The sequence below is a fragment of the Tachyglossus aculeatus genome, chromosome 4 (assembly GCF_015852505.1).
Source record: "Tachyglossus aculeatus isolate mTacAcu1 chromosome 4, mTacAcu1.pri, whole genome shotgun sequence".
Classification (NCBI taxonomy): Eukaryota; Metazoa; Chordata; class Mammalia; order Monotremata; family Tachyglossidae; genus Tachyglossus; species Tachyglossus aculeatus.
The window spans coordinates 1,350,868-1,378,607 of record NC_052069.1 but is presented as its reverse complement, the minus strand read 5'-3'; the positions used below and the strand labels follow the sequence as shown (position 1 = coordinate 1,378,607).

General features: G+C 45.5%; 1 protein-coding gene across 1 annotated transcript in view; it reads left to right on the top strand.

The window, feature by feature from the left end:
* The first annotated feature begins 218 nt into the window (after positions 1-218).
* Positions 219-27,740, top strand: part of TNIP2 (TNFAIP3 interacting protein 2) — a 59,655-nt gene continuing 32,133 nt past the window's right edge. Inside the window, exons 1-2 of the mRNA XM_038745524.1 lie at positions 219-331; positions 12,765-13,067. Of these exons, the coding sequence (XP_038601452.1) occupies positions 12,810-13,067 (258 nt within the window). The 5' untranslated portion in view covers positions 219-331; positions 12,765-12,809. The remainder of the gene's footprint in view (positions 332-12,764; positions 13,068-27,740) is intronic.

Below are 27,740 nucleotides of genomic sequence, written 5' to 3'. Positions count from 1 at the left end.
CCCATCTTTTTTTTCCCGTCCAATCAGGAGCGCAGCCCCTCCAAAGCCCCGCCCACTGAACGTTTCCGCGTCCAATCGGGAGCGCCGCCCCACCCAGGTCCCGCCCACCCAATGTTTCGCCGTCCAATGAGGAGCGCCGGCGCCTGCGGGGCTGGGGAAGTTGTCGTTCGGCGTGTCGGTCGGGCCCTGCGCTGAACGCTCTGTCCCGGGCGCCATGTGCTCCGTGAGCGGGGCGGACGCTGGGGTCCCCCCGGCGCTACACGCTGCTCGACACGCTGCGTCCGGACCCGAGGACCCCGACCCCCACCGCCGCCTGCATCTCCTCTCCCAGGTAACCAGCTCCACCATCATCATCATCAATCGTATTTATTGAGCGCTTCCTGTGTGCAGAGCACTGGACTAAGCGCTTGGGAAGTACAAGTTGGCAACATACAGAGACGGTCCCTACCCAACAGTGGGCTCACAGTCTAAAAGGGGGAGGCAGAGAACAAAACCAAGCATACTAACAAAATAAAATAAATAGAATAGATAGGTACAAGTAAAATAAATAAATAAATAGAGTAATAATAAATAGAGTAATAATTCATTCATTCACCATTCATTCATTCATTCAGTCGTATTGATTGAGCGCTTACTGTGTGCAGAGCACTGTACTAAGCGCTTGGGAGGTACAAGTTGGCAACATATAGAGATATATACAGTGCTACATATCTATTCTATATGTGTATGTATGCATATGTATATGTGTATGGTATGTATGTATGTGTACATATGTATGGATATGTATGCGTGATATGATACGTATATGATGTGTATATGTACTACATATCTATTCTATTTATTTTATTTTGTTTATATGTTTTATTTTGTTGTATGTGTACATATGTATGGATATGTAGGCATGATATGTGTATGTGATATGTATATGTACTACATATCTATTCTATTTATTTTATTTTGTTTATATGTTTTATTTTGTTGTATGTGTACATATGTATGGATATGTATGCGTGATATGATACGTATATGATATGTATATGTACTACATATCTATTCTATTTATTTTATTTTGTTAATGTTTTATTTTGCTGTATGTGTACATCTGTATGGATATGTAGGCATGATATGATATGTATATGATCTACATATCTATTCTATTTATTTTATTTTGCTGTATGTGTACATCTGTATGGATATGTAGGCATGATATGATATGTATATGATATGTGCTACATATCTATTCTATTTATTTTATTTTGCTGTATGTGTACATCTGTATGGATATGTAGGCATGATATGATATGTATATGATATGTGCTACAGATCTATTCTATTTATTTTATTTTGTTAATATGTTTGATTTTGTTGTATGTGTACATATGTATGGATATGTATGTATGATATGATATGTATATGATATGTATATGCATATGTACTACATATCTATTCTATTTACTTTGTTAATATGTTTTATTTTGCTGTATGTGTGCATATGTATGTATATGTACGTATGATATGATATGTATATGATATGTATATGTATGTGTACTACATATCTATTCTATTTTATTTTGCTAATGTGTTTTATTTTGTTGTATGTACATATGTATGTGTATGTATGATATATGTATATGATATGTATATGTACTACATATCTATTCTATTTATTTTATTTTGTTAATATGTTTTATTTTGTTCTCTCTCTCCCCCTTCTAGACTGTGAGCCCGCTGTTGGGTAGGGACTGTCTCTATATGTTGCCAACTTGGACTTCCCAAGTGCTTAGTACAGTGCTCAGCACACAGTAAGCGCTCAATAAATGCGATTGATTGATTGATTGTACTGAGCGCTTGGGAAGTCCAAGTTGGCAACATATAGAGACGGTCCTCACAGTCTAGAAGATCAGCACCATTAAGCGCTTAGTCCAGTGCCCCACACACAGTAAGCGCTCCAGAAATTCATTCATTCAGTCGTATTTAGTGAGCGCGTACTGTGTGCAGAGCACTGGACTGAGCGCTTGGGAAGTTCACTCATTCATTCAGTCGTATTTATTGAGCGCTTACTGTGTGCAGATCACTGGACTAAGCGCTTGGGAAGTCCAAGTTGGCAACATATAGAGACGGTCCCTACCCAACAGTGGGCTCACAGTCTACAAGATCAGCATCATTAAGCGCTTAGTCCAGTGCCCTGCACACAGTAAGCTCTCCAGAAATTCATTCATTCAGTCGTATTTATTGAGCGCTTACTGTGTGCAGAGCACTGAACTGAGCGCTTGGGAAGTACAAGTTGGCAACGTAAATACGATTGAATAAATGAATAATAATAATAACAATAATAATAGTGCCTGCTGACCGCTTGCTAATAATAATAATGATGGCATTTATTATTCATTCAATCGTATTTATTGAGTGCTTACTGTGTGCAGAGCACTGTTCTAAGTGCTGGGGAGGTTACAAGGTGATCAGGTTGTCCCATGGGGGGCTCAGAGTCTTAATCCCCATTTTATAGATGAGGGAACTGAGGCGCAGAGAAGTGAAGTGACTTGCCCAAAATCACACAGCTGACAATTGGCAGAGCCGGGATTTAATAATAATAATAATAATGGCATTTATTAAGCGCTTACTATGTGCAGAGCACTGTTCTAAGTGCTGGGGAGGTTACAAGGTGATCAGGTTGTCCCACAGGAGGGTCACAGTCTTAATCGCCATTTTACAGATGAAATAACTGAAGCCCAGAGAAGTGAAGTGACTTGCCTGGAGTCACACATCTGACAATTGGTGGAGCCGGGATTTGAACCCATGACCTCTGACTCCAAAACCCGTGCTCTTTCCATTGAGCCACGCTGCTTCTCTATAATAATAATAATATAATATAATAATATAATAATAATAATGGCATTTATTAAGTGCTTACTATGTGCAGAGCACTGTTCTAAGCGCTGGGGAGGTTACAAGGTGATCAGGTTGTCCGACGGGGGGCTCACAGTCTTCATCCCCATTTTACAGATGAGGTAACTGAGGCTCAGAGAATAATAATAATAATGATGGCATTTATTAAGCGCTTACTGTGTGCAAAGCACTGTTCTAAGCGCTGTGGAGGTTACAAGGTGATCAGGTTGTCCCACAGGGGGCTCACCGTCTTCATCCCCATTTTCCAGATGAGGGAACTGAGGCCCAGAGAAGTGAAGTGGCCCAGCTGACAATTGGCAGAGCCGACATTAGAACCCATGACCTCTTACTCCAAAGCCCGGGCTCTTTCCACTGAGCCATGCTGCTTCTCTAAGTGCCAGGCATCATCATCATCATCATCAATTGTATTTATTGAGCGCTTACTGTGTGCAGAGCACTGTACTAAGCGCTTGGGAAGTACAAATTGGCAACATATAGAGACAGTCCCTACCCAATAGTGGGCTCACAGGCACTGGACTAAGAACCCGAGTCATTAATCTTCTAGACTGTGAGCCCGTTGTTGGGGAGGGACCGTCTCTCTACGTTGCCAACTTGTACTTCCCAAGTGCTTAGTACAGTGCTCTGCACACAGTAAGTGCTCAATAAATACGATTGAATGAATGAATGAATAATAACAACAGAGGTATTTGATAAGCGCTTATTACGTGCCAGGCATCGGACAAAACCCGGGGAGGATACAGTCCAGTCGGATTGGATTCAGTCCCTGTCCCATGTGGGGCTCACACTCTAACACTCTGACAATTGGCAGAGCTGGGATTTGAACCCATGACTTCTGACTCCAAAGCCCAGGCTCTTTCCACTGATTAAAGAGATTAAGATTAAGGGATTAAGATTAAGAGATTAAGGGGATTAAGACAGTGAGCCCCATCTGGGACAACCTGATGGCCTTGTATCTCCCCCAGTGCTTGGCACATAGTAAGCGCTTAACAAATCAACGCTTAGTACAGTGCTCTGCACACAGTAAGCACTCAATACGATTCAATGAATGAACAAATACCAAAATTATTATTATTATTCCAGCACTTAGAACAGTGCTTGGCACATAGTAAGCGCTTCACAAATACCATCATTATGTTAAGCGCTTACTGTGGCCTAACACTGTTTTCAGCGCTGGGTTAGATGCAGAATAATCGGGTTGGACCCAATCCCTGTTCCCCACAGGGCTCACAGTCTTAATCAATCAATCAATCAATCAATCAATCGTATTTATTGAGCACTTACTGTGCGCAGAGCACTGTACTAAGCGCTTGGGAAGTCCAAGTTGGCAACATATAGAGACGGTCCCTACCCAACAGTGGGCTCACAGTCTAGAAGGGGGAGACAGAGAACAAAACAAAACCTATTAACAAAATAAAATAAATAGAACAGATATGTACAAGTAAAATAAATAAATAGAGTAATAAATATGTACAAACATATATCCATATATACAGGTGCTGTGGGGAAGGGAAGGAGGTAAGGCGGGGGGGATGGAGACGGGGAGGAGGGGGAGAGGAAGGAGGGGGCTCAGTTTGGGAAGGCCTCCTGGAGGAGGTGAGCTCTCAATAGGGCCTTAATCCCCATTTTACAGACGAGGGAACTGAGGCCCAGAGAAGTGAAGTGACTTGTCCAAAGTCCCGCAGATCAATCAGTTGTATTTGAGCAGATCCTGGGTGTAGAGCACTGTGCTAAGCGAGAGTACAGTATAACAGAGCAACACTTAATACCATAACCGCTTGCTCTTTTAGATACAAGGTAATCAGGTTGTCCCACGGGGGGCTCACAGTCTTCATCCCCATTTTCCAGATGAGGGACCTGAGGCCCAGAGAAGAATAATAATATATATTTACTATTCTATGTATTTTATTTTGTTAATATGTTTTGTTTTGTTGCCTGTCTCCCCCTTCTAGACTGTGAGCCTGCTGTTGGGTAGGGACCGTCTCTATATGTTGGCAACTTGGACTTCCCAAGCGCTTAGTACAGTGCTCTGCACACAGTAAGCTCTCAATAAATACGATTAAATGAATGAATAATAATAATGACATTTGTTAAGTGCTTACTATGTGCAAAACACTGTTCTAAGCGCTGGGGGGATACAAGGTGATCAGGTTGTCCCATGTGGGGCTCACAGTCATCATCCCCATTTTACAGATGAGGTAACTGAGGCTCCGAGAAGTTAAGTGACTTGCCCAAGCCACGCTGCTTCTCTGTTGCTCCCGACCCCGCCTGGAAGACCTGGAGGAGTGAGGGAGGACCGAAAGACCCGGCCCCTGCCCTCTGAGGACTTACAAGCAGGACTTAGAGAAGCAGTGTGGCTCAGTGGAAAGAGCCCAGGCTTTGGAGTCAGAGGTCATGGGTTCGAATCCCGGCTTCACCGCTTGTCAGCTGTGTGACTTTGGGCAACTCACTTCACTTCTCTGGGCCTCAGTTACCTCATCTGGAAAATGGGGATGAAGACTGAGCCCCCCATGGGACAACCTGATCACCTTGTAACCTCCCCAGCGCTTAGTGCTTTGCACATAGTAAGTGCTTAATAAATGCCATCATTATTATTATTATTATTACAAGCAGGACTTAGAGAAACAGCGTGGCTCAGTGGAAAGAGCCCAGGCTTTGGAGTCAGAGGTCATGGGTTCGAATCCCGGCTTCACCGCTTGTCAGCTGTGTGACTTTGGGCAAGTCACTTAACTTCTCTGGGCCTCAGTTACCTCATCTGGAAAATGGGGATGAAGACTGAGCCCCCCCATGGGACAACCTGATCACCTTGTAACCTCCCCAGCGCTTAGAACAGTGCTTGGCATATAGTAAGCGCTTAATAAATGCCATTATTATTATTACAATTCAGCCGTCTCTATATGTTGCCCACTTGTACTTCCCAAGCTTAGATCAAAGCTTTGCACATAGTAAGCGCTTAATAAATGCCGTTATTATTATTATTACAATTCAACCGTCTCTTTGTGACCGTCAGCTGTGTGACTTTGGGCAAGTCACTTCACTTCTCTGGGCCTCAGTCCCCTCATCTGGAAAATGGGGATTAAGACTGTGAGCCCCCATGGGACAACCTGATCACCTTGTAACCTCCCAAGCTTAGAACAGTGCTTTGCACGTAGTAAGTGCTTAATAAATGCTATTATTATTATTATTATATGTTGCCAACTTGGACTTCCCAAGCGCTTAGTACAGTGCTGTGCACACAGTAAGCGCTCAATAAATCCAATTGAATGAATGAATGAATGAAAAAAGCAGGCCGCCCTCAACTATTTACAAATAGGGGAAACCAGAGGTACAAACGTCAGGATGAGATCACCGGGTAAATAATGGAGTTTCCCATTGAGTAGGCCTGTATTAAGAAGTTTTAGAAAGGGTGGGAAAATGCCTGAGGGGAGAGAGTGGCCCTTTGGGATGAGGGAAATTTATTGATTGCAATCTATATTTGAAAGATCAAATCTGCCCCTGGTCCGAGGGAGGCCGATAGAATAAGATGAGTAAGAACTGGAGTGAACTCTCCTCCTCCCCATCGCCCCTACCTCCTTCCCCTCCCCACAGCACTTGTATATATATTTGTACTGATTTATTACTCTATTTATTTTACTCGTACATATTTACTATTCTATTTATTTTGTTAATGATGTGCGTCTAGCTGTAATTCTATTTATTCTGACGATTTTGACCCCGGTCTACACATTTTGTCCTGTTGTCCGTCTCCCCCTTCTAGACTGTGAGCCCGCTGTTGGGTAGGGACCGTCTCTCTATGTCGCCGACTTGGACTTCCCAGGCGCTTAGTCCAGTGCTCTGCGCACAGGAAAGCGCTCAATAAATATGATTGAGTGAGTGAACGAATGAATGAAGCTCTCCTTTCTCATTCTCTTCACCCAGACCAGTCAGTTTCTCCTTTTTTCTTCCCTTCCCTTCAAGATACCAGTCCCCGTTCGGAAATGCCCTGTGACTCCATCCTTCCCTTTTATTCTCAAAAAGGCTTCCTATTCCCTTTTTGGGTTCTTTTTTATTTTTCGTTCTGCGGTTCCCCGGGGCCCGGACGAATGCTCCTATACGTTGCCAACTTGTACTTCCCAAGTGCTTAGTACAGTGCTCTGCTCACAGTAAGCGCTCAATAAATACAATTGAATAAATGAATGAAGTTCTCTCCTCGTACTGATGATCCGGGGCAGCCAATGGGGCCTGTGGGGGGGTGGAAGTGCGTAGTGTAGTGCTTTGCACACAGTAAGTGCCCAATAAATACGATTGAATGAATGAATGAATTGCCAAGCGTGGGTGGGTGTCGGGTGAAGGCCCATTTCCCCCCACAAAAGACACATTTCTGATCGATTGTTTGTGTTTCTATTTTCTCTGCGAGTCCGAATTTTGGAATTCTCCAGTCCTAAAGCACAGACTGATGTATTTCCTGTCCACCCTCCCCCAAAAAATCCCATTTCAGAACCTAGCTTTCAATCAGTCACATTTCTTGAGCTCTTACTGTGTGCAGAACACTGTACTAAGCACTTGGGAGCGCACGATAGGACAGTTGATTGATGTGTTCCCTGCCCACAGTGAGCTTAAATCAGTTGTCTCTCCCTACCTCCTCCTCATCATCATCATCATCAATCGTATTTATTGAGCACTTACTATGTGCAGAGCACTGTACTAAGCGCTTGGGAAGTACAAATTGGCAACATCTAGAGACAGTCCCTACCCAACAGTGGGCTCACAGTCTAAAAGGGGGAGACAGAGAACAAAACCAAACATACTAACAAAATAAAATAAATAGAATAGATATGTACAAGTAAAATAAATAGAGTAATAAATATGTACAAACATATATACATATATACAGGTGCTGTGGGGAAGGGAAGGAGTAAGATCGGGGGGATGGAGACGGGGACGAGGGGGAGAGGAAGGCTACCTGTATTTTATTTTGGTATCAGGCCTCTTTACTGGATTAGAAGCAGCGTGGCTCAGTGGAAAGAGCCCGGGCTTTGGAGTCAGAGGTCATGGGTTCAAATCCCGGCTCCGCCAATTGTCAGCTGTGTGACTTTGGGCAAGGCACTTGACTTCTGTGGGCCTCAGTTACCCCATCTGTAAAATGAGCCCCCCATGGGACAACCTGATCACCTTGTAACCTCCTCAGCGCTTAGAACAGTGCTTTGCACATAGTAAGCGCTTAATAAATGCTATTATTATTATTATTATTATTATAAACACCTTGAGGGCAGGGATCACATCTCCTAACTCGAAACATTCGATTTAGGTCTTGAAACCAGAGAAGCAGTGTGGCTCAGTGGAAAGAGTATGGGCTTAGGAATCAGAGGTCATGGGTTCTAATCCTGGCTCCGCCACTTGTCTGCTGTGTGACTTTGGGCAAGCCACTTCACTTCCCTGGGCCTCATCTGAAAAATGAGGATTAAGACTGTTAGCCCCATGCGGGACAACCTGATTACCTTGTATTCCCCCAGTGCTTAGAACAGAGCGTAGCACATAGTAAGTGCTTAACAAATGCCATCACTATTATTCCCCTCCGAAGTACTCTGCACTGAGCAAGTACTTAATAAATACGATTGACTGTGTAGGGACCGTCTCTATATGTTGCCAACTTGTATTTCCCAAGCGCTTAGTACAGTGCTCTGCACACAGTAAGCGCTCAATAAATACGATTGAATGAATGTAGACGGCAGGATTGGAGGGATAAAGCTTAAGACCCTGTGTGGCTCTCCTCTCCTCCCAATCCCATCCCCTCCTTTCCTGAGTGACTTATATGTAAATCACCTGTATATATGTATATATGTTTGTACGTATTTATTACTCTATTTTACTTGTACATATCTATTCTATTTTGTTAATATGTTTTGTTTTGTTGTCTGTCTCCCCCTTTTAGACTGTGAGCCTGCTGTTGGGTAGGGACCCTATCTATATGTTGCCAACTTGGACTTCCCAAGCACTTAGTTCAGTGCTCTGCACACAGTAAGCGCTCAATAAATACGATTGATTAAGACAACCGATTTGACGTCTGTTTCAGTGACTCCAATGAAAGATGGCAGAATAGATGGGATTTCCCTCCAGATAATCCTTAAATACAGCGAATCAACTTATATCTGCGTGGCAATGAGCGTGGCTCATTGGAAAGAGCCCGGGCTTTGGAGTCAGAGGCCATGGGTTCAAATCCTGGCTCCTCCAATTATCAGCTGTGTGACTTTGGGCAAGGCACTTCACTTCTCTGGGCCTTGGTTACCTCATCTGTAAAATGGGGATTAAGACTGTGAGCCCCCCGTGGGACAACCTGATCACCTTGTAATCTCCCCAGCGCTTAGAACAGTGCTTTACACATAGTAAGCGCTTAATAAATGCTGTTATTATATCATCATCATCATCATCATCAATCGTATTTATTGAGCGCTTACTATGTGCAGAGCACTGTACTAAGCGCTTGGGAAGTACAAATTGGCAACACATATTATTATATTATATTATATTATATTTATATTAATATACATATTACATATTATTACATATATTTACATATTATTACATATTACAATTACATATTATTACATATTACATATTATTATATTATTAGTATTATATCTGGATTACTTAGAACTAAATCCATTTGTCTCATTTAATGTCTGTCCCCCCCCACTGGGTTGTAATCAATCAATCAATCGTATTTATTGAGCGCTTACTGTGTGCAGAGCACTGTACTAAGCGCTTAACACTGTAAGCTTCTTGAGGGCAGGGATCATGTCTATGCACTCTATTGGACGCTCCCAAGCCCTTAGGGCAATGCGCACAGTAAGTGCTCAATAAATGCCACTGATGATTTACTGGCTACAGGGCTTCATAGAGAAGCCGCACGGCCTAGTGGCTAGAGCCCGGGCCAGGGGATCAGAAGGGCATGGGTTCTAATCAAGCAACGTGGCTCAGTGGAAAGAGCCCAGGCTTGGGAGTCAGAGGTCATGGGTTCAAATCCCGGCTCTGCCACTCGTCAGCTGTGTGACTCTGGGCAAGTCACTTCACTTCTCTGGGCCTCCGTTACCTCATCTGTAAAATGGGGTTTCAGATTGCGAGTCCCACACGGGACAGCCTGATCACCTTGTATCCTCCCCAGCGCTTAGAACAGTGCTTTGCACATAGTAAGCGCTTAACAAATACCAAAATTATTATATTATTATTCTCTGCTGTGTGACCTTGGGCAGGTCACTTCGCGGCTCTGGGCCTCCGTTACTGTAAAATGGGGATCAAGACTGTGAGCCCCATGCGGGACAGGGGTTGTGGCCAACCCAATCTGCTTGTATTCACCCCAACGTCTAGTACAGTGCCTTGCAATCAATCAATCAATCGTATTTATTGAGCGCTTACTGTGTGCAGAGCACTGTACTAATTGCTTGGGAAGTACAAGTTGGCAACATATAGAGACAGTCCCTACCCAACAGTGGGCTAGTAAGCGCTTCACAAAGACCATAATTATCATCTGTGCATTCATTCCTTCATTCAATCGTATTTACTGAGCGCTTACTGTGTGCAGAGCAGTGTACTAAGCGCTTGGGAAGTACGAGTTACCAACTTGAGAGGGGCGGAGAGAATGGAGGCGGGGAAGGGACGGGGAGAAGCAGACCAATGTGGTTCAGCGGTGCCAGACGGAAAGGATTTGCTATCTAGTATTGACCAAATCTGTTTTTATTGGACTGCTCACTTAAAAACGAAAACGAACAACTTCGCCCTCGATCATAGGACACCCAATAAAAAAGAATTTGCCTACTTTAGAGGCGGTCGGTGGGATATTTTGAGTTTGGGGTTTTCTATTCTGTACCCGTTCCCCTCCCTGGGTTCGAGTCCCAGAGCTGGAGCCTACCATCAGCCAGTCATAAGTGGTCTTTCCCACCGTCGATTACTGGCTATACTCCTCTACGAATACACATTTTTTTTCCTTCAGAAGAATTTAGTTTGTTTGGATGCCCTTTCTCTGTACCGTCTCCTGTTCATCCCAATGGACATCTCCAAATTAAGTCTTTCGATTAGGGTCATTAAACTATATTAGGTGAAGACTCTTTCTTTTTGACTGGCACGTGCACATTCAGCCGTATTTATTGATCGTATTTATTCCCCCTTCTAGACTGTGAGCCCGTTGTTGGGTAGGGACCGTCTCTATGTGTTGCCAACTTGGACTTCCCAAGCGCTTAGTCTGGTGCTCCGCACACAGGAAACGTTCAATAAATATGATTGAATGAATGAATGAATATGGAGCGCTTACAGCGTGCAGAGCACTGGACTAAGCGCTTGGGAAGTACGAGTCGGCAACACATAGGGACCGTCTCTATATGTTGCCTACTTGTACTTCCCAAGCGTGAGCGCTTAATAAATGCCATTATTATTATTATTATTATTATTTCTTCTGGGGAAAAATGGAGACTGTGAGACTGTGAGCCCACCGTTGGGTAGGGACTGTCTCTATATGTTGCCGACTTGTACTTCCCAAGCGCTTAGTACAGTGCTCTGCACATAGTAAGCGCTCAATAAATATGATTGATTGATTAGTCCAGTGCTCTGCACACAGTAAGCGCTCAATAAATATGATTGAATGAATGAATGAACGTAGAGACAGTCCCCACCCAACAACGGGCTCACAGTACATGCAGTCCTAGGCATTTCAAAGTACATCCGAAGTATATTTCAAAGTATATCAAAGTAAATACGATTGAATGAATATATCCCGTCTGAACGCGTATCCCAGGGATCGAACGATTGACTGGACAGGAGCAAGGGAGTTGAGACGGTTCCGGGATCTTTCTGGATCAAAGAGGAATCGGCCTCTAAGATCGGTTCTAAGGGCGTACACTGGGAAGATCCGAGTCCGAGGAACGGGGTGATTTTTCGAAGTCGACGAAATCACCGCCTGATGAATGAGTTCTCCAATTCGGTGGTAGTGACTCCGGCCTGCGTGGTTTTGAAGAAGCGGTACGGAAAATACGATCCCAGCCCCGTTCTCGGGTTTTCCCGGGGTAAGAGGCGACCGAGGTAGAACGGGTACGGGAAATTCAGGGGGCATTCAGAAATCTCATTTCCTTCAGGCGCTTCAGCCTCTTCCAAACCCGTTCCCGCCGATGTTACTAGAAAGGAGGACTGATTCATCCCAACTCCGCGTTGTTCGTTCCTTGCTCACCTTATCCCGGCGAGCTGTAAAATGGCCAGAATTGGATGCGGATGGGTTCCTCTCGGGGATCACCCACTCTGAGGGCTGAGCTGCCGGAGTCACAGCACGGTTTGGGGGGTACCGGCACCCCGGCAGAGCTCAGGTTTCTCTGCCAGTCCCTTTCAGGGGCCGCCTCGAAGTCGAAGGATCGCTCTAAAACGACATAAACGGCCAGAAGCATCAGGCCCCGGGGAGACGGGCCTGCCCCGTCAGAGTCAAACGAGGACTTCCCTGTGGCCGGGTAAAATTGCCAGCTGTCCCGCCGCCCGAAGTTCCGACGTCTGATGATGCAAAAGGTTAAAAAAAAAAAAAAAAACCCAACAAAACTCACTCTTACTCACGAAAATCAAATGTAGAAACGGGGTTTCGGAGCAGGCCGCGGAGGGCCGAAAAAGTCCGCAGTTAATAAGGAAAGGGACCCGGAGGACTTCGCTATGAGTGTGTGGGTCTGGTAATGACGGTGGCAACCTCAGACCCGAGCTCTCGAAGAGGCCCGGCCCGGAGGGGGGGACTTCGGGGTTATTTTTACGTCGCCTGCCGTTGCTCGTGGTTCGGATCGCCGGCGAGGAGGAGGAGGAGGAGGAGGAAGTGACAGCGGTTTCCTTTAATCGAATGCCCGTTTTGGTTTCCCCTCCAGGAGGTTCAGAAGCTGAAGCGGCAGCTGGACGAGAAAGACCGAGAGATGCAGAAGATCGTCGCGCGGCCCCAGCATGAGCGCGACCGGGAGATCCTGCTGCTGCAGAGGAGCCTGGCGGAGAAGGAGAAAGTCCAAGCCACCAGCGAGGTCCTGTGCCGCTCGCTGACCGACGAGACCCATCAGCTGCGGAGGACGTTGGCCGCCACCGCCGAGATGTGCCAGCATCTGGCCAAGTGCCTGGAGGAGAAACAGGCGGCGCGGGGGAAATCCGAAGAAAGGATTCCTCTGGAGAGGCTGGACAAGGTAGGGATCGAGGGCCCGGGCCTGGAATGCCCCCAATCCCTCTGCCCATCCGCCAAGCTCGCTCTCTTCCTCCCTTCAAGGCCCTGCTGAGAGCTCACCTCCTCCAGGAGGCCTTCCCAGACTGAGCCCCTTCTTTCCTCTCCCCCTCGTCCCCCTCTCCATCCCCCCGTCTTACCTCCTTCCCTTCCCCACAGCACCTGTATATATGTATATATGGTTGTACATATTTATTACTCTATTTATTTATTTATTTTACTTGTACATTTCTATCCTACTTATTTTATTTTGTTGGTATGTTTGGTTCTGTTCTCTGTCTCCCCCTTTTAGACTGTGAGCCCACTGTTGGGTAGGGACTGTCTCTATGTGATGCCAATTTGTCCTTCCCAAGCGCTTAGTACAGTGCTCTGCACATAGTAAGCGCTCAATAAATACGATTGATTGATTGATTGATTGAGGGACGATGATCGCTCTGGATCCGGGAAGGTGAATCGGGCCCCGGAGGTGGATTTCCTGCTCTTCGGTCTCAGGGTTGGCGCGCTCCGGAGAGGCGTTCGGGGCGGGTGGAAGGGAAGAGGAATGGTTTCCTCCTCGCCCAAACTACAGCGCAGTCAGTCGTATTTAATGATAATCATCATCATCATCATCATCAATCGTATTTATTGAGCGCTTACTATGTGCAGAGCACTGTACTGAGCGCTTGGGAAGTACAAATTGGCAACATATAGAGACGGTCGCTACCCATTGGTTAAGCGCTTACTATGTGCGAAGCTCCGTTCTAAGCGCCGGGGGGGATGCAAGGTGATCAGGTTGTCAGTCAATCAATCAATCAATCGTATTTATTGAGGGCTTACTGTGTGCAGAGCACTGTACTAAGCGCTTGGGAAGTACAAGTTGGCAACGTATAGAGACAGTCCCTACCCAGCAGCGGGCTCACAGTCTCACGTGGGGCTCACAGTCTTCATCCCCATTTGATAGATTCATTCATTCCTTCTATTCATTCAGTGGTATTTATTGAGCGCTTACTGTGTGCAGAGCACTGTACTAATCGCTTGGGAAGTACAAGTTGGCAACATAGAGAGATGGTCCCTACCCAACAACGGGCTCATTCATTCATTCATTCATTCATTCAATCGTATTTATCGAGCGCTTACTGTGTGCAGAGCACTGTACTAAGCGCTTGGGAAGTACAAGTCGGCAACATATCATCATCATCATCATCAATCATATTTATTGAGTGCTTACTGTGTGCAGAGCACTGTACTACGCGCTTGGGAAGTACAAATTGGCAACATATAGAGAGAGATGGTCCCTACCCAACAACGGGCTCGTTCACTCATTCATTCATTCAATCATATTTATTGAGCGCTTACTGTGTACAGGGCACTGTACTAAGCGCTTGGGCAGTACAAGTCGGCAACATCTAGAGACGGTCCCTACCCAACAACGGGCTCACAGTCTAGAAGGGGGAGACAGACAGCAAAACAAAACATATTAAAATAAAATAAATCGAATAAATATGTACAAGTAAAATAAATAGAGTAATAAATATGTACAAACATATATACAGGTGCTGTGCTTACTATGTGCCAAGCATTGTTCTGAGCACTGGAGTAGATATAAGGTAATCAGTTGGTCCCACATGGGGGTCACACTTTTAATCCCCATTTTGCAGATGAGGGAACTGAGGCACAGAGAATAATAATGATAATAATGGCATTTATGAAGCGCTTACTATGTGCAAAGCACTGTTCTAAGCGCTGGGGAGGTTACAAGGTGATCAGTTTGTCCCACGGGGGGCTCACAGTCTTCATCCCCATTTTACAGATGAGGTAACTGAGGCCCAGAGAAGTTGGGTTGGACAGTCCCTGTCCCTCACAGGGCTTACAGTCTTATTCAACATATTACAGATGACGTAACTGAGGCCCAGAGAAGTGAAGTGACTTGCCCAAGGTCACACAGCAGACAAGTGGCAGAGCCGGGATTAGAACCCATGTCCTCCAACTGCCAAGCCCGGGGGGTTTCCACTGAGTCGCGCTGCTTCTCAAGGATGAAATTTCTCTCGGTGCCCGGGGCTTTTCTGGGGGCTGTTGGGTAGGGACCGTCTCTATATGCTGCCAACTTGTACTTCCCAAGCGCTTAGTACAGTGCTCTGCACACAGTAAGCGCTCAATAAATACGATTGATTGATTGATTGATTGATTGGGGGCCGGGAGGGACTAGAGCGCTCCTGGAATGACCGATGATCCGAAAGCAAGGGTCCAAAGACCAGATCTGCCGATTGACTTTCTCCGACTGTAAAGTCACGGTGGGCAGGGAGCATGGCCTGGTGGGAAAAGCCCGATTCTAGGGAGTCGGAGGATCTGGGTTCGAATCCCGGCTCCGCCACTTGTCTGCTGTGTGTGACCTTGGGCCAGTCACTTCAATTCTCTGTGTCTCAGTTCCCTTATCTGCAAAATGGGGATTTGATACCTGGGCTCCTTTCTACTTAGACTCGCCTGTATATATATATATATATATATATATTTGTACATATTTATTACTCTATTAATTTATTTTACTTGTACATATCTATTCTATTTACTTTATTTTGTTAGTATGTTTGGTTTTGTTCTCTGTCTCCCCCTTCTAGAGTGTGAGCCCACTGTTGGGTAGGGACTGTCTCTATATGTTGCCAACTTGTACTTCCCAAGCGCTTAGTACAGTGCTCTGCACACAGTAAGCGCTCCGTAAATATGATTGATTGATTGTACCTATCTATTCTGTTTATTTTACTTTGTTAATATGTTTGGTTTTGTTCTCTGTCTCCCCCTTCTAGACTGTGAGCCCACTGTTGGGTAGGGATCGTCTCTATATGTTGCCAACTTGGACTTCCCAAGCGCTTAGTACAGTGCTCTGCACACAGTAAGCGCTCAGTAAATCAACAAAATAAATAACAAAACAAAATAAATACAATTGAATGATTGATTGATTAGACTCTGAGCCCCTTGTGGGACTTAATGATCTTGTATGTACCCTAATCCTCAATACTGCTTAGCACACAGTAAGCACCGAACAAAAACGATTATTATTAGTAGTAGTCACTTCTCTGGGCCTCAGTTACCTCATCTGTAAAATGGGGATGAAGACTGTGAGCCCCCCGTGGGACAACCTGATCACCTTGTAACCTCCCCAGCGCTTAGAACAGTGCTTTGCACATAATAAGCGCTTAATATATGCCATTATTATTAGTAGTAGTAGCAGTATTATTTTTAATATACACTTAGTTCAGTGCTCTGCACCTGGAAAGCGCTCTGTAAATAATAATAATGATAATAATAGTTGGGGAAGCAGCATGGCTCAGTGGAAAGAGGCACCGGCTTTGGAGTCAGAGGTCATGGGTTCAAATCCCGGCTCCGCCACTTCATTCATTCAATCGTATTTATTGAGCGCTTGCTGCGTGCAGAGCACTGTACTAAGCGCTTGGGAAGTACAAGTTGGCAACATATAGAGACAGTTCCTACCCAACAGTGGGCTCACAGTCCAGAAGGTCAGCTGTGTGACCTTAGGAAAGTCACTTAACTTCTCTATACCTCAGTTCCCTCATCTGTAAAAATGAGGATTAAGACTGTGAGCCCCACGTGGGACAACCTGATCACCTTGTGAGCTCCCCAGCACTTAGAACAGTGCTTTGCACATAGTAAGCGCTTAATAGATGCCATTATTATCATTATTATTATTATGCGCCAAACAAAAACCATTATTAGTAGTAGTAGTATTTTTGTTATTATACACTTAGTTCAGTGCTCTGCAAGTGCTCCATAAATAATAATAATGGTATTTGTTAAGCATTTAGTATGTGCCAGTGACTGTACTAAGCCCTGGGGTGGAAACAAGCAAATCGGGTTGGACACGGTCCCTGTCCCCCTTGGGGCTCACCGTCTTAATCCCCATTTTACGGATGAGGTAACTGAGGCGCGGAGAAGTGAAACGACTTGCCCAAGGTCACGCGAAAGCCGTGTGGCGGAGCCGGGATTAGAACCCGTGAGTTTCTGACTCCTGAATCCGGGCTCAATCCACTAGGCCGTACTGCTTCCCACATTGAATACTTTTATTGGGATTTTGTCCGGGAATGCAGGGAGCACCGGGCCAAGAAGGTGTCTGGGGATAATAATAATAATAATGATGGCATTTATTAAGCACTTACTATGTGCAAAGCACTGTTCTAAGTGCTGGGGAGGCTACAAGGTGATCAGGTTGTCCCACGGGGGGCTCACAGTCTTAATCCCCATTTTACAGATGAGGGAACTGAGGCACAGAGAAGTTAAGTGACTTGCCCAAAGTCACACAGCTGACAATTGGCGGAGTCGGGATTTGAACCCATGACCTTTGATGTGAGCTCGTTGTGGGTGGGGAATGCTGTTTTATTGTACTCTCCCAGGCGCTTACAACAGTGCTCACCTCCTCCAGGAGGCCTTCCCTGACTGAGCCCCCCCCCCCGCTTTTCCTCTCCTCCTCCTCCCCATCGCCGCCACTCCCTCCCTCTGCCCTCCCCCCTTCCCTACAGCACTTGTGTATATCTGTACGTATCGATTAATAATAATAATGATGGCATTTATTAAGCACTTACTATGTGCCAAGCACTGTTCTAAGCGCTGGGGAGGTAACAAGGTGATCAGGTTGTCCCATTGGGGGGCTCACAGTCTTATTCCCCATTTTCCGGATGAGGTAACTGAGGCACAGGGAAGTGAAGTGACTTGCCCAAAGTCACCCAGCTGACAGTCGGCGGAGCTGGGATTTGAACCCATGACCTCTGACCCCAAAGCCCGGGCTTTTCCCACTGAGCCACGCTGCTTCCCTTATATATGTATATATGTTTGTACATATTTATTACTCTTTATTTATTTATTTTATTTGTACATATCTATTCTATTTATTTTATTTTGTTAGTATGTTTGGTTTTGTTCTCTGTCTCCCCCTTTTAGACTGTGAGCCCACTGTTGGGTAGGGACTGTCTCTATATGTTGCCAATTTGTACTTCCCAAGCGCTTAGTACAGTGCTCTGCACATAGTAAGCGCTCAAAAAATACGATTGATGATGATGATATATTTGTACATATCGATTACTCTATTTTATTAATGATGTGTATATAGCTATAATTCTATTTATCTATTTTGATGGTATCGAGGCCCGTCTGCTTGTTTTTTTGTTGTCTGTCTCCCCCTTCTAGACCGTGAGCCCACTGTTGGGAAGGGATTGTCTCTATTTGTTGCCGGGTTGTGCTTTCCAAGCGCTTAGTACAGTGCTCGGCACGCAGCGAGCGCTCAATAAATACGACTGAGTGAATGAATGAAGCATAATGAGAAGCAGCAAGTATAGTGGCTACAGCCGGGCCTGGGAATCAGAAGATCCTGGGTTTCTAATCTCTGTTTTGCCACTTGTCTGCTGTGTGACCTTGGACCAGTCACTTCCAGCGCTTAGAACAGTGCTCAGTGCTTAGAACAGTGCTTGGCACATAATAAGCGCTTGTCACATCATCATCAATCGTATTTATTGAGCGCTTACTGTGTGCAGAGCACTGTACTAAGCGCTTCATTCATTCATAATAAGCAGCGTGGCTCAATTTCTAGACTGTGAACCCATTGTTGGGTAGGGACCATCTCTATATGTTGCCAACTTGGACTTCCCAAGCGCTTAGTAATAATAATAACAATAATAATAATAATAATGGCATTTATTAAGCGCTTACTATGTGCAAAGCACTGTTCTAAGCGCTGGGGAGGTTACAAGGTGATCATGTTGTCCCACGGGGGGCTCACAGTCTTCATCCCCATTTTACAGATGAAGGAACTGAGGCCCAGAGAAGTGAAGTGACTTGCCCAAAGTCACCCAGCTGACAAGTGGCAGAGCCGGGATTTGAACCCCTGACCTCTGACTCCAAAGCCCGGGCTCTTTCCACTGAGCCACGCTGCTTCCCCTACAGTGCTCTGCACACAGTAAGCGCTCAATAAATACGACTGAATAAATGAAAGAGCACAAGCTTGGGAGCCAGAGGTCATGGGTTCAAATTCATTCGTTCATTCATTCAATCGTATTTATTGAGCGCTTACTGTGTGCAGAGCACTGCACTAAGCACTTGGGAAGTACAAGTTGGCAAATCCCAGCTCCACCAATTGTCAGCTGTGTGACCTTGGGCAAGTCACTTCGCTTCTCTGGGCCTCAGTTCCCTCATCTGTAAAATGCGGACATATAGAGACGGTCTCTACCAAACAGTGGGCTCACAGTCTAGAAGGGCTATGCACAGTCTATGTGCAAAGCACTGTTCTAAGCACTGGGGAGGTTACAAGGTGATCAGGGTGTCCCACGGTGGGCTCACAGTCTCAGTCCCCATTTTACAGATGAGGTAACTGAGGCTCAGAGAATAATAATAATAATGATAGCATTTATTAAGCACTTACTATGTGCAAAGCACCGTTCTAAGCGCTGGGGAGGACACAAGGTGATCAGGTTGTCCCACGGGGGGCTCACAGTCTCAATCCCCATTTTACAGATGAGGCAACTGAGGCCCAGAGAAGTGAAGTGACTTGCCCAAAGTCACACAGCTGGCAATTGGCAGAGCTGGGATTCGAACCCGTGACCTCTGACTCCAGAGCCCGGGCTCTTTAATAATAATAATAATAATAATAATAGCATTTATTAAGCGCTTACTATGTGCAAGGCACTGTTCTAAGCGCTGGGGAGGTTACAAAGTGATCAGGTTGTCCCACCAGAGGCTCACAGTCTTAATCCCCATTTTACAGATGAGGCAACTGAGGCTCAGAGAAGTGAAGTGACTTGCCCAAAGTCACACAGCTGGCAATTGGAAGAGCCGGGATTCGAACCCCTGACCTCTGACTCCAAAGCCCGGGCTCTTTCCACTGAGCCACGCTGCTATGAAGACTGTGAGCCCCACGTGGGACAACCTGATCGCCTTGTATCTCCCCAGCGCTTAGAACAGTGCTTTGCACGTAGTAAGCGCTTAACAAATACTGTCATTATTATTATTATTATTATTATAGCATCTTCTAGTGACCTCAGCCACGCAGAGAGGCAACCGAGAGAGCAGTCCACCTCAGTTTGGCTTTTATCCAAAGCTCCATCTTGATTATTCCCCCTTCTCTGTCTCCCCCTTCTAGACTGTGAGCCCCCGGTTGGGTAGGGACCGTCTCTATATGTTGCCAATTTGTACTTCCCAAGCACTCAGTACAGTGCTCTGCACACAGTAAGCGCTCAATAAATACGATTGATTGATTGATTGATTCCCAAAGATGGCCCTTGGGACGCCCGGCGCGGGTGACCACGTCAGCCTCGTCCGATATCAATCAATCAATCAATCAGTCGTATTTATTGAGCGCTTACTGTGTGCAGAGCACTGTACTGAGCGCTTATGACCTCCTCCAGGAGGCCTTCCCAGACTGAGCCCCTTCCTTCCTCTCCCCCTCGTCCCCCTCTCCATCCCCCCCATCTTACCTCCTTTCCTTCCCCACAGCACCTGTATATATGGATATGTTTGCACATATTTATTACTTTATTTATTTATTTATTTTTTTTACTTGTCCATATCTATTCTATTTATTTATTTTGTTAGTATGTTTGGTTTTGTTCTCTGTCTCCCCCTTTTAGGCTGTTGAGCCCACTGTTGGGTAGGGACTGTCTCTATATGTTGCCAACTTGGACTTCCCAAGCGCTTAGTCCAGTGCTCTGCACACCGTAAGCGCTCAATAAATACGATTGATTGATTGATTGATTGATTGATTGATTGGGAAGTCCAAGTTGGCAACATATAGAGACGGTCCCTACCCAACAGTGGGCTCACAGGCGGGAAAAGGGGCCCGCCGCGCTGCCCGGCGTCCGTATTTCCGAGGAACTGAAGTTCCCCAGGGAAGAATCCGGGCAGCGTCCGGCTTTTATCCGCCGCCGGAGAGTCTTACGGAGGACGGCACATTTCTGGTTCACGGGGATGTGAGACGGGCGGCGTTGGTGGCGCGTGTGACATCATCATCATCATCAATCATATTTATTGAGCGCTTACTGTGTGCAGAGCACTGTACTAAGCGCTTGGGAAGTCCAAGTTGGCAACATCTAGAGACGGTCCCTCCCCAACAGTGGGCTCACGGTCTAAAAGGGGGAGACAGAGAACAAAACCAAACATACTAACAAAATAAAATAAATAGAATAGATATGTCCAAGGAAAATAAATAAATACAGTAACAAATATGTACAAACATATATACATATATACAGGTGCTGTGGGGAAGGAGGTAAGATTCATTCGTTCGTATTTATTGAGCGCTTACTGTGTACAGAACACTGACCCCAAAGCCCGGGCTTTTCCCACTGAGCCACGCTGCTTCCCTTATATATGTATATATGTTTGTACATATTTATTACTCTATTGTATTTGTACAAATCTATTCTATTTATTTTATTTTGTTAGTATGTTTGGTTTTGTTCTCTGTCTCCCCCTTTTAGACTGTGAGCCCACTGTTGGGTAGGGACTGTCTCTATATGTTGCCAATTTGTACTTCCCAAGCGCTTAGTACAGTGCCCTGCACATAGTAAGCGCTCAATAAATACGATTGATGATGACGATTAAGCGCTTGGGAAAATACACCAATAAAAGCGACATCCCCTGCCCACGGCTTGCTCACAGTCTAGAGTGGGGAAGACAGAAATCACTCAGGCCGGCCGTCGATCAACCCGCTGCATTTATTGAGCGCTTTGCCGCGTGCCGAGCACTGTACTGAGCGCAGCGGGACAGTGAGTTGTTTCATCACTCACTCTCATCAGTTCTCTCCATCCCCCCCATCTTACCTCCTTCCCTTCCCCACAGCACCTGTATATATGTATATATGTTTGTACATATTTTTTTACTCTATTTATTTTATTTGTACATATCTATTCTATTTATTTTATTTTGTTAGTATGTTTGGTTCTGTTCTCTGTCTCCCCCTTTTAGACTGTGAGCCCGCTGTTGGGTAGGGACTGTCTCTATATGTTGCCAATTTGTACTTCCCAAGCGCTTAGTACAGTGCTCTGCACATAGTAAGCGCTCAATAAATACGATTGATGATGATGATGATGATCACCCAACTCAATCAGTGTCAAGTTTCCAGCCGGGGAACGAGCTGACTTTACCGTGGGGAATTCCCGGACCCCGCCAAGTTTTGTCAGATGAGATTCCCAGCTCCCTCGGGGGGGGAATTTGGCATTCATTTTTCATTGCCTCCGTATTGTGTGTCTGTGTGTGTTCTTTTTTTGAATATATTTATGTAGATTTGGGAATTTTTTCAGCTTTCACAGTCATACCTTCCTACCATTTGAGCTTGTCGCCTTTCACCTCTTCAAATTTTACACTTTAAAAAAAAGAAACAAACGCCACCCGCTAAGTGAATCATTTCGGTTCTGCCACACAGGATGGTGTGTGACAAACTGGGTTTTACCCGAGTTAGAAGCCGCCCGGCGTGGTGGAAAGATCCCGGGCCGGGGCTCTAACCCCGGTTCCTCCTTTCGGTTGCTGTGTGACCTTGGGCGAGTGGCTTCGCTTCTCTGGGCCTCAGTGACCTCGTCGGTAAAGCGGGGATTAAGATCGTGAGCCCCAAGGGGGACGTGGACCGGGCCCATCCTGATTTAGCCCATCTGTGGCTCAGTTTCTTCATCTGTAAACTGGGGATGAAATCTTTTAGACTGTGAGCCCGCTGTTGGGTAGGGACTGTCTCTATATGTTGCCAATTTGTACTTCCCAAGCGCTTAGTACAGTGCGCTGCACACAGTAAGCGCTCAATAAATACGATTGATGATGATGAGGAGGATGAAATCTTTTAGACTGTGAGCCCGCTGTTGGGTAGGGACTGTCTCTATATGTTGCCAATTTGTACTTCCCAAGCGCTTAGTCCAGTGCTCTGCACACAGTAAGCGCTCAATAAATACGATTGATGATGAGGATGAAATACCTATCATAATAATAATAATAATAGCGTTTATTCTAGACTGTGAGCCCACTGTTGGGTAGGGGCCGTCTCTATATGTTGGCCACTTGGACTTCCCAAGCGCTTAGTACAGCTCCAGCGCTTAGAACAGTGCTTTGCACATAGTAAGCGCTTAACAAATGCCGTCATTATTATTATTAGTACAGTGCTCTGCACACAGTAAGCGCTCAATAAATACGATTGATTGATTATTAAGTGCTTACTATGTGCACAGCACTGTTCTAAGTGCTGGGGAGGTTACAAGGTGATGAGGTTGTCCCACGGGGGGCTCGCAGTCTTCATCCCCATTTTCCAGATGAGGGAACTGAGGCCCAGAGAAGTTAAGTAGCGTGCCCAGATTCACACAGCTGACAAGTGGCGGGGCCGGGATTTGAACCCATGACCTCTGACTCCAAAGCCCGGGCTCTTTCCACTGAGCCACGCTGCTTCTCTGTTCTCTCTTCATCATCAATCGTATTTATTGAGCTCTTACTGTGTGCAGAGCACTGTACTAAGCGCTCTTCTGCTTAGTTGTTTGTGAACCTCAGGTGCATCAGGGATGGTGTTCAACCTGATTTACCTGTAACAATAATAATAATAATAATAATGATAATGGCATTTATTAAGCACTTACTATGTGCAAAGCAGTGTCCTAAGCGCCAGAGCACTGTTCTGAGCGCTGGAACTTACCTCAGCACTTAAAACCGTGTTTGACGGAGTAAGCGCTTAACAAGTGCCATGATTGTTATTATTATAATAAGTGACCCTGATTTCTGATGTTCCTTGTTGCAGGGGTGTGACTTACTTTGTTTTGTTGTCTGTCTCCCCCTTCTAGACCGTGAGCCCACTGTTGGGAAGGGATTGTCACTATTGCCGGATTGTAATAATAATAATAATAATAATAATAATAATAATAATAATAATAATGGCATTTGTTAAGTGCCTACTATGTGCAAAGCATCATCATCATCATCATCATCATCAATCGTATTTATTGAGCACTTACGGTGTGCAGAGCATTGTACTAAGCGCTTGGGAAGTACAAATTGGCAACATATAGAGACAGTCCCTACCCAACAGTGGGCTCACAGTCTAAAAGGGGGAGACAGAGAACAAAACCAAACATGCTAACAAAAGAAAATAAATAGAATAGATATGTACAAATAAAATAAATAAATAAATAGAGTAATAAATATGTACAAACATATATACATATATACAGGCACTGCACACAAAGCACTGTTCTAAGCTCTGGGGGAGGTTACAAGGTGATCAGGTTGTCCCACGGGGGGCTCACAGTTTTCATCCCCATTTTACAGATGAGGTAACTGAGGCCCAGAGAAGTTAAGGGACTTGCCCAAAGTCACACAGCTGACAGTTGGCCGAGCCGGGATTTGAACCCATGATCTCCGACTCCAAAGCCCGGGCTCTTTCCACTGAGCCACGCTGCTTCTTTCCAAGCACTTGGTACAGTGCTCTGCTCACAGTGAGCGCTCAATAAATAAGTGACTAATAATAATAATAAATAAGTGACTTTGGGCAAGTCACTTCACTTCTCTGGGCCTCAATTCCCTCATCTGTAAAATGGGGATTAAGACTGTGAGCCCCACGTGGGACAACCTTGATTACCTTGTTTCCCCCCAGTGCTTAGAACAGTGCTTGGCACATAGTAAGCGCTTAACAAATACCAACATTTATTTAATAAATACGACGGAATGCATGAATGATGCGCAATGAGAAGCAGCACAGTGTAGTGGTTAGAGCCAGGGAATCAGAAGGTCCTCGGTTTATAATCCCTGCTCCGCCGCCTGTCCGCTGTGTGACCTTGGACAAGTCACTTCACTTCTCTGCGAGAAGCAGCGTGGCTCAATGGAAAGAGCCCGGGCTTTGGAGTCAGAGGTCATGGGTTCAAATCCCGGCTCCGCCAACTGTCTGCTGTGTGGCTTTGGGCAAGTCACTTCGCTTTTCTGGGCCTCAGTTACCTCATCTGGAAAATGGGGATTAAAACTGTGAGCCCCCCGTGGGACAACCTAATCACCTTGTAACCTCCCCAGCGCTTAGAACAGCGCTTTGCACATAGTAAGCACTTAATAAATGCCATTATTATTCTCTGGGCTGCAGGGACCTCATCTGGAAAATGGGGATGAAGAGTGTGATTCCCTTGTGGGGCAGGTACTGGGTCCAACCTGATTAGCTTGTATCTACCCCAACGGTTAGAACAGTGCTTGGCACATAGCACTTAACAAGTATTATTATTATTATTATTATTATTATTATTATTATTATTTTGGGGTGAACGAAATAATATACACTTAGAAGACTGGCTGTCTTTGGGATATTTCAAAACAAAACAGATGAGGCCAAGAGCTAATCCCTGAAGCCAGCTCCCACCAATTGGAGAGGGGCCCGGACCCGACAGAAGGATCTGGGTTCGAATCCCGGCTCCGCCACCCGTCTGCTGCCGTGTGCCCGCAGGCAAGTCACTTCACTTCTCTGGGCCTCGGTTCCTTCATCAGGAAAATGGGGATTGAGCTGCGAGCCCCGTGTGGGGCAGGGGCGGTCCGACCCAATTGGGTTGCATCCACCCCGGCGCTTAGTACAGTACACAGAGTGAGCATCATCATCATCATCAACCATATTTATTGAGCGCTTGCTGTGTGCAGAGCACTGTACTAAGCGCTTGGGAAGTACAAGTTGGCAACATATAGAGACAGTCCCTACCCAGCAGTGGGCTCACAGTCTAAAAGGGGAAGACAGAGAACAAAGCCAAACATAATAACAAAATAAAATAAATAGAATAGATATGTACAAGTAAAATAAATAAATAGAGTAATAAATATGTAGAAACATATATACATATATACAGGTGCTGTGGGGAAGGGAAGGAGGTAAGATGAGGGGGATGGAGAGGGGGATGAGGGGGAGAGGAAGGAAGGGGGAAGGAAGGAATGTGTCTAATATTGTATTGCACTCTCCCACGTGCTTAGTACAGTGCTCCGCACACAGTAAACGCTCAATAAATACGATTGAATGAAAATGAGTGACCAGCCTCACACTATAGGCTGGTGTTCAATTCAGTTCAGTTGATTTTTTTTTAATGAATAATCATAGTAATAAGTATGGTATTTGTTAAGCGCTTACTATGTGCCAGGCACTCTACTAAGCGCTGGGATGGATACACGCAAATCAGGTTAGACACAGTCCCTTGTCCCGCACGGAGTTCGCAGTCTTAATCCCCATTTTGCAGATGAGGTAACCGAGGCCCAGAGAAGTGGAGTGACCTGCCCAAGGCTACACAGAAGCAGCGTGGCTCAGTGGAAAGAGCCCTGGCTTTGGAGTCAGAGGTCAGGGGTTCGAATTCCGGCTCTGCCAATTGCCAGCTGTGTGACTTTGGGCAAGTCACTTCACTTCTCTAAGCCTCAGTTACCTCACCTGTAAAATGGGGATTGAGACTGTGAGCCCCCCGTGGGACAACCTGATCACCTTGTAACCTCCCCAGCGCTTAGAACAGTGCTTTGCACATAGTAAGTGCTTAATAAATGCTATCATTATTATTATTATTATTCTCTGTGCCTCAGTTACCTCATCTGTAAAATGGGGATTGAGACTGTGAGCCCCCTGTGGGACAACCTGATCACCCTGTAACCTCCCCAGTGCTTAGAACAGTGCTTTGCACATAGTAAGCGCTTAATAAATGCTATCATTATTATTATTATTCTCTGAGCCTCAGTTACCTCATGTGTAAAATGGGGATTGAGACTGTGAGCCCCCCGTGGGACACCCTGATCACCTTGTAACCTCCCCAGTTCTTAGAACAGTGCTTTGCACATAGTAAGCACATAATTCTCCCCCTTCTAGACTGTAAGCCCACTGTTGGGTAGGGACCGTCTCTATATGTTGCCAACTTGTACTTCCCAAGCGCATAGTACAGTGCTCTGCGCACAGTAAGTGCTCAATAAATATGATTGAATGAATGAACGAATCATTATTATTATTATTCTCTGGGCCTGAGTTCCCTCATCTGGAAAATGGGGATTAAGACTGTGAGCCCCCCGTGGGACACCCTGATCACCTTGTAACCTCCCCAGTGCTTAGAACAGTGCTTTGCACATAGTAAGCGCTTAATAAATGCTATCATTATTATTATTATTCTCTGAGCCTCAGTTACCTCATCTGTAAAAGGGGGATGAAGACTGTGAGCCCCATGTGGAACACCCTGATCACCTTGTATCCCCCCAAGTGCCTAGAACAGTGCTTTGCACATAGTAAGCACTTAATTCTCCCCCTTCTAGACTGTGAGCCCACTGTTGGGTAGGGACCGTCTCTATATGTTACCAACTTGTACTTCCCGAGGGCTTAGTCCAGTGCTCTGCACACAGTAAGCGCTCAATAAATACAATTGAATGAATGAATGAATGAATCATCATTATTATTATTATTCTCTGAGCCTGTTACCTCATCTGTAAAAGGGGTATGAAGACTGTGAGCCCCACGTGGGACACCCTGATCACCTTGTAACCTCCCCAGCGCTTAGAACGGTGCTTTGCACATAGTAAGCGCTTAATAAATGCCATCATTATTATTCTCTGAGCCTCAGTTACCTCATCTGTAAAACAGGGATGAAGACTGTGAGCCCCCCGTGGGACAACCTGATCACCTTGTATCCCCCCCCCACCGCTTTAAACAGTG